This window comes from Oncorhynchus gorbuscha, linkage group LG10 (assembly GCF_021184085.1).
Source record: "Oncorhynchus gorbuscha isolate QuinsamMale2020 ecotype Even-year linkage group LG10, OgorEven_v1.0, whole genome shotgun sequence".
In the NCBI taxonomy this organism is placed as follows: Eukaryota; Metazoa; Chordata; class Actinopteri; order Salmoniformes; family Salmonidae; genus Oncorhynchus; species Oncorhynchus gorbuscha.
In genome coordinates, this window is record NC_060182.1 from 28,054,657 (window position 1) to 28,068,723 (window position 14,067).

Genomic DNA, 14,067 nt, shown 5'->3' on the forward strand with positions numbered 1-14,067 from the left:
AATGTTCTGTACAAATTCGCTTTCCAAGATAATCCATCCACCTGACAGGTGTGGCATACCAAGAAGCTGATTAAACAGCATAATCATTACACAATAAAATGTGCAGTTTTGTCACAACACAATGCCACAGATGTCTCAAGTTTTGATGGAGTGTGCAGTTGGCATGCTGACTGCAGGAATGTCCACCAAAGATGTTCCCAGATAATTTAATGTTAATTTCTCTACCATAAGCCGCCTCTTGTTTTAGAGAATTTGGCAGTATGTCCAACTGGCCTCACAACCGCAGACCACGTGTAACCACGCCAACCGAGGACCTCCACATCCGGCTTCTTCATGGTCTGAGACGAGCCACCCGGACAACTGATGAAACTCTGGATTTGCACAAACTGTCAAACAGTTTCAGGGATGCTCATCTGCGTGCTCGTCGTCCTCACCATGGTCTTGACCTAACTGCAGTTTGGTGTCGTAACCAACTTCAGTGGGCAAATGCTCACCTTCGATGGCCACTGGCACGCTGAAGAAGTGTGTTCTTCGTGGTTGAGTCACAGTTTCAGCTGTACTGGGCATATGGCAGACAGCGTGTATGGCGTTGTGGTTGAGCGGTTTGCTAATGTCAACGTTGTGAACAGTGTGTCCCATGGTGGTCCTGTAGCTCAGTTGGTAGAGCATGGCGCTTGTAACGCCAGGGTAGTGGGTTCGATCCCCGGGACCACCCATACGTAGAATGTATGCACACATGACTGTAAGTCGCTTTGGATAAAAGAGTCTGCTAAATGGCATATATTATGGTGGCCATTTGGTTATGATATGGGTTGGCATAAGCTATGGACAACTAGCCCAATTGCATTTTATCGATGGCAATTTGAATGCAGAGATCCCGAGGTCCATTTGTCATGCCCTTTATCCGATTGCCATCACCTCATGTTTCAGCATCCCCTTAGTGTGCTACTTTTGACCAGGACCCATAGGGCAGTGCATTATATAGGGAATCGGTTGCCATTTGGGTCATACACTGCATGTTTTCCTAGCCATATTTTCATTTGCAGTTTCTCAACTAGTTCCCCTCAGGTCCTCATGAAAGTCTCTCCTATCTGCGTGTTGTGTTTTCAGATTGTCTGCCAGGCTTCTTCAAAGCGTTTGTCTCCAACAACGCATGTGAGCTTTGTCCTGTTAACACCAAGCTGCTGAGCTTCGGGGCACTGTTCTGTCCATGTGCAGAAGACTTCTATCGTGCTCCCGATGACCCAACTACAGGGCCCTGCTCAGGTGAGGACATTTTGGAAAATTACTTTAATGCAGTCAGCATTGGTGGATCCTACACTGAAAACAAATGAGAGATTTGCTTTTCATTGTGCTCAAAGTGCTCTCTTGACCCAAAAATAATGACACTAAAAAGATTAGAATGACCGTAAGCAAGAGAAAGTCCCAGAATGCTACAGTTTAACATAATGTTAATGATGACATCAATCATACATGAACTAACATGCTTCTATTTTCCTGCTCCTGTTTCCTCAGGCCTGCCCTCAGCACCGCGAGAACTGGTCGCCACGACCACCCAGCTGGCGGCAGGCAAGCTGCAGCTGTCATGGAGTCCGCCGGAGGACACGGGCGGCCGCAGTGACATCAGCTACAGCGTGGAGTGCCAGCGCTGCGAGGGCACCACGTGCCAGCCATGCGGGGAGAAGGTGCGCCTTGAGCCGGCCAGCTCAGGCCTGATGGACACCAGGGTGGCAGTGAGCGAACTGGAGCCCCACCTCAACTACACGTTCACTGTTGAGGCCCACAGCGGAGTATCGCTGTTCGCCAGCCAGGGGACGCCACGCTCCAACAGGCCCCCATCCACCAGCACATTGACCACTGCCCTGCACTACACAGGTGGGTCACTGTACTTGGGGGTAATAGTGGTGGTGGTAGTAGTAGTAGAACTCTTATGCTTGATCTGAAATGTAGTTGTATGGACTTATACAAGCACAATCACTAAATACTCCATCAAACATAATGCAGTGAAAGCATTTCAAAAGCTCTTGGTTGAACATGTGAAGGACCATTGCAGTCTCCGAAATTGTTAACATCTCCCTTCCTCCCTCCTCAGACCCCCCCAAGGTGACGTCCATGCGTCTGGACGAGCGGAGCCTCACCAGCCTTTCCCTGTCCTGGGCTGTAGCCCCCCGCAGGCCCGTGCCCCAGCCCACCCGCTACAAACTCACTTACCGCAAGAAGGTACAGTTAAACCATCCACGCCAAACTAGCTGCTGAAAATGTTTTTTATGTTCTATTTGGATATGTCTTTTGAAACATAATGACTTAAAGGGAATTTTGTGGTAGTGGATGAAGAAAGGGTGGGGAAAAAGAGAAAGAAAATGAGAGGGGTTTCGGGGATGACAAACACCACATGGGGAGCAATACCGCACAACAAAAGTGTGCCTTATTATTATAATTCCTTACCGAAAGGCATGTTGGTTCACTGTGTTCTCATCTTTCAATTCCCTTCTCCACTAGGATGACAATCTGGATGTGACCACGTACACTGTTCTGATTCTGGAGAAGAGCTCTGTGCAGATCAGTGACTTGTCCCCAGGCACAGCCTACCTATTCAGGGTACAGGCCCTGAGCCCCGAGGGCAGCCCTGGAGGATCCAGCATAGAGGATGAATTTGAAACCCTGACTGAAGGTAAGGAAGACAGCCATATATCAGGTTAATAAGGAGAAGGGAGAATGAAGGGATGCTACAGTATTTGAGATGATTGGGACACAGCCCCATACCCCAGGGCTTTGAAATGGAAGAACCCGTGTGTGAGATGGTGGACCAAACCTGACGTAATTTAGAATTAAATTAAGATTAATAAATCCACACAACTAAATAAATGGACAAGAGAAAACAGAAATACTGACATGCAGTCGTTTTCTATATTTATTTTTTGTGTACAGTTGAAATCAGAAGTTTACATAAACTTAGGTTGGAGTCATTAAAACGTGTTTTTCAACCACTCCACAAATTTCTTGTTAACAAACTATAGTTTTGCCAAGTCTGTTAGGACATCTACTTTGTGCATGACACAAGTAATTTTTCCAACAATTGTTTACAGATTGTCACTTATAATTCATGTATCACAATTCCAGTGGGTCAGAAGTTTACATACATTAAGCTGCCTGTGCCTTTAAACAGCTTGGAAAATTCCAGAAAATTATGTCATGGCTTTAGAGGCTTCTGATGGGCGAATGGACGTCAATTGGAGGTGTACCTGTGGATGTATTTCAAGGCCTACCTTCAAACACAGTGCCTCTTTGCTTGACATCATGGGGAAATCAGCCAAGACTGATTTATACCTCCGTAAGTCTGATTCATTCTTGGGAGCAATCCTGAAGGTACCACATCTGTACAAATAATAGTACGCAAGTATAAACACCATGGGACCACGCAGCTGTCATACCGCTCAGGAAGGAGACTCATTCTGTCTCCTAGAGATGAACGTACTTTGGTGCGAAGTGCAAATAAATCCCAGAACAACAGCAAAGGACCTTGTGAAGATGCTGGAGGAAACCTTTACAAATGTATCTATATTCACAGTAAAACGAGTCCTATATCGACATAACCTGAAAGGCCGCTCAGCAAGGAAGAAGTCACTGCTCCAAAACCGCCATTAAAAAAGCCAGACTACGGTTTGCAACTGCTCATGGGGACAAAGATCATACTTTTGGGAGAAATGTCCTCTGGTCTGATGAAACAAAAATAGAACTGTTTGGCCATTATGACCATCGTTATGTTTGGAGGAAAAGCTTGCTAGCCGAAGAACACCATCCCAACCGTGAAGTACGGGTGGCAGCATCATGTTGTGGTGGTGCTTTGCTGCAGGAGGGACTGGTGCACTTCACAAAATAGATGGCATCATGAGAAGTGAAAATTATGTGGATATGTTGAAGCAACATCAAGACATCAGTTGGGAATTTTAAAGCTTGGTCGCAAATGGGTCTTCCAAATGGACAATGACCCCAAGCATACTTCCAAAGTTGTGGCAAAATGGCTTAAGGACAACACAGTCAAGGTATTGGAGTGGCCATCACAGAGCCCTGACCTCAATCCTATAGAAAATTGGTGGTCAGAACTGAAAAAGCGTGTGCGAGCAAGGCATACAAACCTGACTCAGTTACACCAGCTCTGTCAGGAAGAATGTGCCAAAATGCTACCTGAATCGTTTGACCCAAGTTAAACAATTTAAAAGCAATGCTACCAAATACTAATTGAGTGTATGCAAACTTCTGACCCACTGGGAATGTGATGAAAGAATTAGAAGTTGAATAATAATTTGCTCTATTATGACATTTCCCATTCTTAAATTAAATTGGTGATCCTGACCTAAAACAGGTTAATGTATTTGGCTAAAGTGTATGTAACGGCGTTCGTCTGTTGTAAGAAGAGTCGGACCGAAATGCAGCTTGTAGGTTACTCATGACTTTAATGAAAGAACGCGGTACATGAAATAACTGAAACTAAATACAAAAACAACAGAACGGAACGTGAAACTAATACAGCCTATCTGGTGACTACAACACAGAGACAGGAACAAACACCCACGAATTACAAAGTGAACTCAGGCTACCTAAATACGGTTCCCAATCCGAGACAACGAGAATCACCTGACTCCAATTGAGAACCGCCTCAGGCAGCCAAGCCTAACTAGACACACCCCTAATCATACACACTCCCAATGCTAATAAAACCCCAATACGAACCCAAAACATAAACCCATGTCACACCCTGGCCTGACCAAAATATATAACAAAAAACACAAAATACAATGACCAAGGCGTGACAGTGTATCTATCTATAACGAGTAAAATAGTAATGTTTATATATGGCTGCTATGAAAGTGAACTGTGTTTGAGGGAAATCAAATGTTATGTCACATACACATGGTTAGCAGATGTTAGTGCGAGTGTAGCAAAATGCTTGTGTTTCTAGTTCCGACAATGCAGTAATAACCAAGTAATCCAGCTAACAATTCCAAAACTCCTACCGTATAGACACAAGTGCAAGGGGATAAAGAATATGTACATAAAAATATATGAATGAGTGATGGTACAGAGCGGCATAGGCAAGATACAGTAGATGGTATTGAGTGCTGTATATACATATGAGATGAGTATGTAAACAAAGTGGCATAGTTAGTGGCTAGTGATACATGTATTACATAAGGATGCAGTAGATGATATAGAGTACAGTATATACGTATACATATGAGATGAATATTGTAGGGTATGTAAACATTATATTAGGTAGCATTGTTTTAAAGTGGCTAGTGATATATTTTACATCATTTCCCATCAATTCCCATTATTAAAGTGGCTGGAGTTGAGTCAGTGTGTTGGCAGCAGCCACTTAATGTTAGTGGTGGCTGTTTAACAGTCTGATGGCCTTGAGATAGAAGCTGTTTTTCAGTCTCTCGGTCCCAGCTTTGATGCACCGGTACTGACCTCGCCTTCTGGATGATAGCGGGGTGAACAGGCAGTGGCTCGGGTGGTTGTTGTCCTTGATGATCTTTATGGCCTTCCTGTGACATCGGGTGGTGTAGGTGTCCTGGAGGGCAGGTAGTTTGCCCCCGGTGATGCGTTGTGCAGACCTCACTACCCTCTGGAGAGTCTTACGGTTGTGGACGGAGCAGTTGCCATACCAGGCGGTGATACAGCCCGATAGGATGCTCTCGATTGTGCATCTGTAGAAGTTTGTGAGTGCTTTTGGTGACAAGCCAAATTTCTTCAGCCTCCTGAGGTTGAAGAGGCGCTGCTGCGCCTTCTTCACGATGCTGTCTGTGTGGGTGGACCAATTCAGTTTGTCTGTGATGTGTACGCCGAGGAACTTTAAACTTACTACCCTCTCCACTACTGTTCCATCGATGTGGATAGGGGGGTGTTCCCTCTGCTGTTTCCTGAAGTCCACAATCACCTCCTTAGTTTTGTTGACGTTGAGTGTGAGGTTATTTTCCTGACACCCCACTCCTAGGGCCCTCACCTCCTCCCTGTAGGCCATCTCGTCGTTGTTGGTAATCAAGCCTACCACTGTTGTGTCGTCCGCAAACTTGATGATTGAGTTGGAGGCGTGCGTGGCCACGCAGTCGTGGGTGAACAGGGAGTACAGGAGAGGGCTCAGAACGCTTGTGGGGCCCCAGTGTTGAGGATCAGTGGGGTGGAGATGTTGTTGCCTACTCTCACCACCTGGGGGCGGTCCGTCAGGAAGTCCAGTACCCAGTTGCACAGGGCAGGGTCGAGACCCGGGGTCTCGAGCTTGGAGGGCACTATGGTGTTAAATGTCGAGCTGTAGTCGATGAACAGCATTCTCACATAGGTATTCCTCTTGTCCAGATGGGTTAGGGCAGTGTGCAGTGTGGTTGATTGCATCGTCTGTGGACCTATTTGGGCGGTAAGCAAATTGGAGTGGGTCTAGGGTGTCAGGTAGGGTGGAGGTGATATGGTCCTTGACTAGTCTCTCAAAGCACTTCATGATGACGGAAGTGAGTGCTACGGGGCGGTAGTCGTTTAGCTCAGTTACCTTAGCTTTCTTGGGAACAGGAACAATGGTGGCCCTCTTGAAGCATGTGGGAACAACAGACTGGGATATGGATTGATTGAATATGTCTGTAAACACACCAGCCAGCTGGTCTGCGCATGCTCTGAGGGTGCGGCTGGGGATGTCGTCTGGGCCTGCAGCCTTGCGAGGGTTGACACGTTTAAATGTTTTCCTCACGTCGGCTGCAGTGAAGGAGAGTCCGCATGTTTTAGTTGCGGGCAGTGTCAGTGGCACTGTATTGTCCTCAAAGCGGGCAAAAAAGTTATTTAGTCTGCCTGGAAGCAAGACATCCTGGTCCGTGACAGTGCTGGTTTTCTTTTTGTAATCCGTGATTGACTGTAGACCCTGCCACATACCTCTTGTGTCTGAGCCGTTGAGATTCTACTTTGTCTCTATACTGACGCTTAGCATGTTTGATTGCCTTGCGGAGGGAATAGTTACACTGTTTGTATTCTGTCATGTTTCCAGTCACCTTGCCCTGATTAAAAGCAGTGGTTCGCGCTTTCAGTTTCACGCGAATGCTGCCATCAATCCACGGTTTCTGGTTTGGGAATGTTTTAATCGTTGCTATGGGAACGACATCTTCAACGCACGTTCTCATGAACTCGCACACCGAACCAGCGTATTTGTCAATGTTGTCGTCTGACACAATACGGAACATATCCCAGTCCACGTGATGGAAGCAGTCTTGAAGTGTGAAATCAGATTGGTCGGACCAGCGTTGAACAGACCTCGGCGCGGGAGCTTCTTGTTTTAGTTTCTGTCTGTAGGTAGGGATCAACAAAATGGAGTCGTGGTTAGCTTTTCCGAAAGGAGGGCGGGGCAGGGCCTTATATGCGTTGCGGAAGTTGGAATAGCAATGATCCAAGGTTTTTCCCGCCCTGGTTGCGCAATAGATATGCTGATAAAATTTAGGGAGTCTTGTTTTCAGATTAGCCTTGTTAAAATCCCCAGCTACAATGAATGCAGCCTCCGGATATATGGATTCCAGTTTGCAAAGAGTCAAATAAAGTTTGTTCAGAGCCATCGATGTGTCTGCTTGGGGGGGGGGGGATATATACGGCTGTGATTATAATCGAAGAGAATTCCCTTGGTAGATAATGCGGTCTACATTTGATTGTGAGGAATTCTAAATCAGGTGAACAGAAGGACTTGAGTTCCTGTATGTTGTTTTGGCCACACCACGTCCCGTTAACCATAAAGCATACGCCCACGCCCCTCTTCTTACCAGAAAGATGTTTGTTTCTGTCTGAGCGATGCGTGGAGAAACCAGCTGGCTGCACAGTCTCTGATAGCATCTCTCCAGTGAGCCATGTTTCCGTGAAGCAAAGAGCGTTAGTCTCTGATGTCCCTCTGGAATGCTACCCTTGCTCGGATTTCATCAACCTTGTTGTCAAGAGACTGGACATTGGCGAGGAGAATGCTAGGGAGTGGTGCATGATGTGCCCGTCTCCGGAGTCTGACCAGAAGACCGCTTCGTTTTCCCCTTTTTCTAAGTTGTTTTTTTGGGGTCGCCGGGTGGGATCCATTCCGTTGTCCTGGGTGAAAGGCAGAACACAGGGTCCGCTTCGCGAAATCATATTCTTGGACGTACTGATGGTGAGTTGACGCTGCTCTTATGTTCAGTAGTTTTTCTCGACTGTATGTAATGAAACCTAAGATGACCTGGGGTACCAATGTAAGAAATAACACGTAAAAAAAAAAAAAACTGCATAGTTTCCTAGGAACGCGAAGCGAGGCGGCCATCTCTGTCGGTGCCCTCTTATCTCTCGGTGGTGTATTCATTCTGCCGAAAAATGTTTCTTAAACGGAAGCAAACAAAACAGGCATCAACATACCTAAATTTGTCCAATAGCTACTTTCGTTTGCAACTGTTTGACTGATGGAAATTTTATACGTGCTTTCCTGAAAACTCATTTCTGTGTTCTATTCATGTCCTGTTCTATAAACCAATTTCTGTCTTTGTCCAAGTGGCTGACTGAATGAATCCTCACTATCAGTAGCAGCAATTTGTCAGTACGACCAGACCTTGTTTTTAGAGCGAAAGTTTCAAGGTCTCCACTTCAAGAGAAGCCTCATGAGGTATTGGTCAGTCACATGAATGAAACGGTAACAATTAATTAAGCTAAATCATGCAAATATACCTTGTCTGTGTATAGCCATATATAAGACAACTGCTGGGACTGCCCAAGCAGAGCTCCCGATTGATACGTGTACTATGGTACATTGAGTTGGTTAGAACCTTTCCAGCACGCTGACAAGTAAAGAATGATTAAATTAAGATTGACTGAGTGTCCCTGTGTAAGAATTTCTACACAGACTACTGATTTATACCCTAGATCAGCTAGATGCAGGTAATATTGTGCAAGGCGGTATTGAATTTGAATGTCTCACCTTCATTACTCAAATTTTCCCCTCGACCTGTGCACCTACGCTGTAAACTTTCAATAGGTTATAGCAACCTCCGTGATGGGTTTTGGGAATATTTCAGTGTCATGTAGTAAACTAAAGCCATCGATGTTACATTGAGTTGGGTGAATGGAATATGAATGACAGTCATCCAATATGCTGTAAAAGAAATATAGCCTTGATAGTTGCATCCTTACTCCGGAAACTGTCTGCTGATAGCTGACAACAGGGTGGCAGGTTTTCCTGATGTGCTGCAACAGAGTTCCATAGCCCAGCAGACTCACCTAGAGGAAAGGGGGATGGACACATGTTAGTTTTGATATGTCTGGGAGACTCTTAAAGGGAGGAGAGAGCATGGGTATTGTAAATCCAATCCAACCAGTGGCTATGTGCAATATGTCACCACACAGGCAGACTGCCACAGTGAAGGAGGTTTACATTACATTTAAGTCATTTAGCAGACGCTCTTATCCAGAGCGACTTACAAATTGGTGCATTCACCTTATGACGTCCAGTGGAACAGCCACTTTACAATAGTGCATCTAAATATTTTAGGGGGGGGAGTGCATGTTAGATACCACCCGCATACACTACCGGTCAAAAGTTTTAGAACAACTACTCATTCAAGGGTTTTCCTTTATTTTTACCATTATCTACATTGTAGAATAATAGTGAAGACATCAACACTATGAAATAACACATGGAATCATGTAGTAAGCAAAAAAAGTGTTAAACCAATTCTTCAAATAGCCAACATTTGCCTTGATAACAGCTTTGCACAATCTTAACATTCTCTCAATCAACTTCACCTGGAATGCTTTTCCAACAGTCTTGAAGGAGTTCACACACATGCTGAGCACTTATTGGCTGCTTTTCCTTCACTCTGCGGTGCAACTCATCCCAAACCATCTCAATTTGGTTGAGGATGGGATTGTGGAGGCCAGGTCATGTGATGCAGCATGCCATCACTCTCCTTCTGGGTAGCCTTTACATATCCTGGAGATGTTGGGTCATTGTCCCATTGTCCTGTTGAAAAAACAAATGATAGTCCCACTAAGCCCAAACCAGATGGAATGGCGTATCACTGCACAATGCTGTGGTATCCATGCTGGTTAAGTGTGCCTTGATTTCTAAATAAATCACAGTGTCCCCAGCAAAGCACCCCCACACCATAACACCACCTCCTCTATGCTTTACAGTGGGAAATACACATGACGAGATCATTCGTTCACCCAGACCGCGTCTCACAAAGAACTGCCGATTGGAACCAAAAATCTCCCATTTGGACTCCAAACCAAAGGGCACGTTTCCGCTGGTCTGATGTCCATTGCTCACGTTTCTTGGCTCAAGCAAGTCTCTTCTTATTCTTATTGGTGTCCTTTAGTAGTGGTTTCTTTGCAGCAATTCAAACATGAAGGCCTGATTTACACAGTCTCCTCTGAACAGTTGATGTTGAGATGTCTGTTACTTGAACTCTGAAGCATTTATTTGGGCTGCAATTTCTGAGGCTGGTAACTCTTATTAACTTCTCCTCTGCAGCAGGGGTAACTCTGGGTCTTCATTTCCTGTGGCGGTCCTCACGAGAGCCAGTTTCATCATAGCGCTTAATGGTTTTTGCGACGGCACTTGAAGAAATGTCAAAAGTTATTGACATTTTCCATATTGACTGACCTTAATGTCTTAAAGTAATAATGGACTGTCGTTTGTCTTTGCTTATTTGAGCTGTTCTTGCCGTAGTATGGACTTGTTATTTTACCAAATAGGGCTATCTTCTGTATACCACCCCTACCTTGTCACAACACAACTGATTGGCTCAAATGCCTTAAGAATTAAAGAAATTCCACCAATTAACTTTTAAGAAGGCACACTTGTTAATTCAAATTAATTCCAGGTGACTACCTCATGAAGCTGGTTGAGAGAATGCCAAGTATGTGCAAAGCTGTCATCACGGCAAAGGGTGGCTATTTGAATCTCAAATATAAAATATATTTTGATTTAATACTTTTTTGGTTACTACATGATTCCATATGTGTTTTTTCATAGTTTTGATGTCTTCACTATTATTCTACAATGTAGAAAAAGGTAAAAAATAAAATATGAACCTTGAATGAGTAGGTGTTCTAAAACTCTTGACCAGTAGTGTGCGTTTGCTTGACCACCATCTCATCATATTGGAGGAAGAAATACAATAACATAAATAAAATTAGTGGGATTAATTATTTAAATAATTGTCTGTGTGCAATCATTCATCCATTTATTTATCTATTTATGTGTATGTATTTATTTGTGCATTTAATTATTAATTTAATTTGAATTACTGCAGCTTTTGTGTGTGTGTGTGTGTGTTAAAATCAATGGTGTGTGTTAAAATCAATGGTGTGTGTTAAAATCAATGGTGTGTGGGTGTTTGTTTGTTAAAATCAATGGTGTGTTTGTTAAAATCAATGGTGCAGCTGTGTGTGTCAGTGTGTTACCATTGTGTAAGTGTTTCTTTGTTGTTGTTGTGCCACAGTGCCACTGTCCCAGAGCAACACAGGGGTCATATTCGGAGCAGCAGTTGGCGGAGCGGCCATGTTGATGATTGTGGTGGTCGTCCTGCTCATACGCAAACGGTCAGCAACAACCTTCTTTTCCCCCCTCTGCCCCTCGTCATTTTTTAAAGCACATTCATAACACCCCTTCACTGGTTTCCTTTCACATTCATCTCTTTCCTTTGTCAATGCTTCAAATGACCTTTCTTTCATTTTAGCCACCTCTACACCCCTCTCTCCCCTTATACTTATGCTACTCTCACTCTTATCTGTTATCCAGCACTCACTAGGGGAGAATTAGTGTTGAGTTTGGCTTGTCGTTGCTCAGTGAGTGTACTCCAACAAGTAGTGGATTTAAATTGAAGCGGGCCCAAGTGGCACATTGTTTTAGTATAAGAGCTGGTTGGCTCTTTCTGTAGAAGCTAGAGGTGACCCTGCTCCTTCAGCACAGCAGCACACCGCCATCTCTGTCTGTGTCCTTCAGGTCTGTCTCTGACACAGCTTAGCAAACACAGACAGGCTCCAGTCTCTTATCAAAGTGTTCCCTCTGTGAATTGAGGTGGCACACACCAATGACTTAGGTGCCTTTTGAAACAAGCTGGAAATTATAAAAAGGATAGGATAAAAGAGAAACTGACTTTTTGGGGGTTTTGAAGTGAGATGATAATTACTGATGTTTATTTTCTGTTATTCAGGAGAAGGCGATCTCATACAAGACAAGGACCAGAGGATACTTACTTCTCTAGCTCAGGTAGACAAAAGAAAATAAGTACACCCCCCCCCCCGTGTCTGTCATGTATTTGTATCGTTCTTTCAATAATGTCCATCTATTCGTATTCTTCTCCAGAGCAACTGAAGCCGCTGAAGACCTATGTGGATCCGCACACGTACGAGGACCCCAACATGGCCATCCTCAAGTTTGCCAGCGAGATCCATCCCAGCCATGTGACCAAGCAGAAAGTCATTGGAGCAGGTGAGTGAGAACCCAGTTAAAACAATGTGCTTAGGAAGAAGGTGTTAAAGGGATTTTCAATCCAAGTAAATCTCTGTTTATTTTCAGTTGCATTAGTGCTACAGCTTGTGCTCTTGAGTGACAGTGGGTAGACCATCCAGATTAGTATCAATGGATTAAGTCCTCACCCTGCATGTTTAGACATAATTTGGTGTGGCAATTGCTTGGCTTTGGGGACCAGTGCTTTGTCTCAAAATACTCAAATCTGCAATAATAATTCAGATAAACAGAAGTATCTGAAGCAGAAAACTGAGTATTTAAGAGGCTATACTATACCTCCTTGGGCCCAAACTCCTACTTCTCAGATGATGGGTTTATTGCAGTGTGACCACATCTGCCCTTTGAACCCCCAACCACCCCCCCCCCCTTCCCACGACTGTGCTCGGCCCTCCCCTGTGTGACAGCTGATTCCCATGCTCCCAAACACGCCACAGGCGTCAACCGATGGGAGATGGAGACTCTGATTTATTTTTTTACACAATCCCACAATAACACACCTCTGTGAATGTCCCTGGGGCAAAACCACTCTTGACACCTTCCTTGTTTACTTTCCCCTTAACTAATTTCCCAAACGCCTGAGACTTGAGAAACACTGTAAGCCACATCCCTATAAAGGATAGTGCTTGAAATATTGCTCAATCTTGTCATTGGGTTTTAAAACCATTTTCCCCAACGCCTCTAGGGGAGTTTGGAGAGGTGTACCGTGGTATTCTGAAAGCGCCAGGGCGGAAGGAGGGGGCGGTGGCCATTAAGACGCTGAAGCCGGGCTACTCAGAGAAGCAGAGGCAGGACTTCCTGTCAGAAGCGAGCATCATGGGACAGTTCTCCCACCAGAACATCATTCGCCTGGAGGGAGTCGTCACCAAATGTAAGAAGGCTCTGTTAGCCTACGACCTTTACCAATAATATTCTCCTGTGAAGCATTCACTTGACCTGTCTCTATATAAATTCTATATGTATATATTTCCTGTCTGTTTTGTGCAGTAGTTAACAGTATGTATGCCCTTTTTTGGTTCCAGTCAAGCATGCCATGATTGTGACTGAGTATATGGAGAACGGCGCACTGGACAAGTACCTAAAGGTGACTAGGCCTACAGTACATCGTATTCAAGTTACCTTTATAAGTGAAAGACAGACTTACTACAGATCAAGTTACCACAGCTTCAAAATATTTATCTCTAACAGTATGTGTGTGTTACAATGTGTTTCCCCTTCAGGATCGTGATGGCGAGATGCCCTCCTTCCAGCTGGTGGGCATGATGCATGGCATCGCCGCTGGCATGAAGTACCTGTCTGACATGAGCTACGTTCACCGGGACCTGGCTGCCCGCAACATCCTGGTCAACAACAACCTGGAGTGTAAGGTGTCTGACTTCGGCCTGTCCCGAGTGCTGGAGGACGACCCTGAGGGCACCTACACCACCAGCGTGAGTTGCATGTTGCAACGTTTGGCTTTACTCAGCTCTTGCAAACACCTTTGCCTTGTTAGCAGTGTATTTCAGTGTAAACTGCTCATAGAGGACTGTCATTTAATTAGATGTACCTTAATTGAA

At 44.7% G+C, this 14,067-nt stretch overlaps 1 protein-coding gene across 1 annotated transcript in view; it reads left to right on the forward strand.

The window, feature by feature from the left end:
* epha2b (eph receptor A2 b) overlaps positions 1-14,067 on the forward strand; it is a 34,131-nt gene that overhangs the window by 13,361 nt on the left and 6,703 nt on the right. The window contains exons 4-13 of the mRNA XM_046365483.1: positions 1,111-1,266; positions 1,516-1,875; positions 2,093-2,220; positions 2,500-2,671; positions 11,484-11,583; positions 12,198-12,253; positions 12,350-12,475; positions 13,197-13,382; positions 13,534-13,595; positions 13,732-13,941. Of these exons, the coding sequence (XP_046221439.1) occupies positions 1,111-1,266; positions 1,516-1,875; positions 2,093-2,220; positions 2,500-2,671; positions 11,484-11,583; positions 12,198-12,253; positions 12,350-12,475; positions 13,197-13,382; positions 13,534-13,595; positions 13,732-13,941 (1,556 nt within the window). The remainder of the gene's footprint in view (positions 1-1,110; positions 1,267-1,515; positions 1,876-2,092; positions 2,221-2,499; positions 2,672-11,483; positions 11,584-12,197; positions 12,254-12,349; positions 12,476-13,196; positions 13,383-13,533; positions 13,596-13,731; positions 13,942-14,067) is intronic.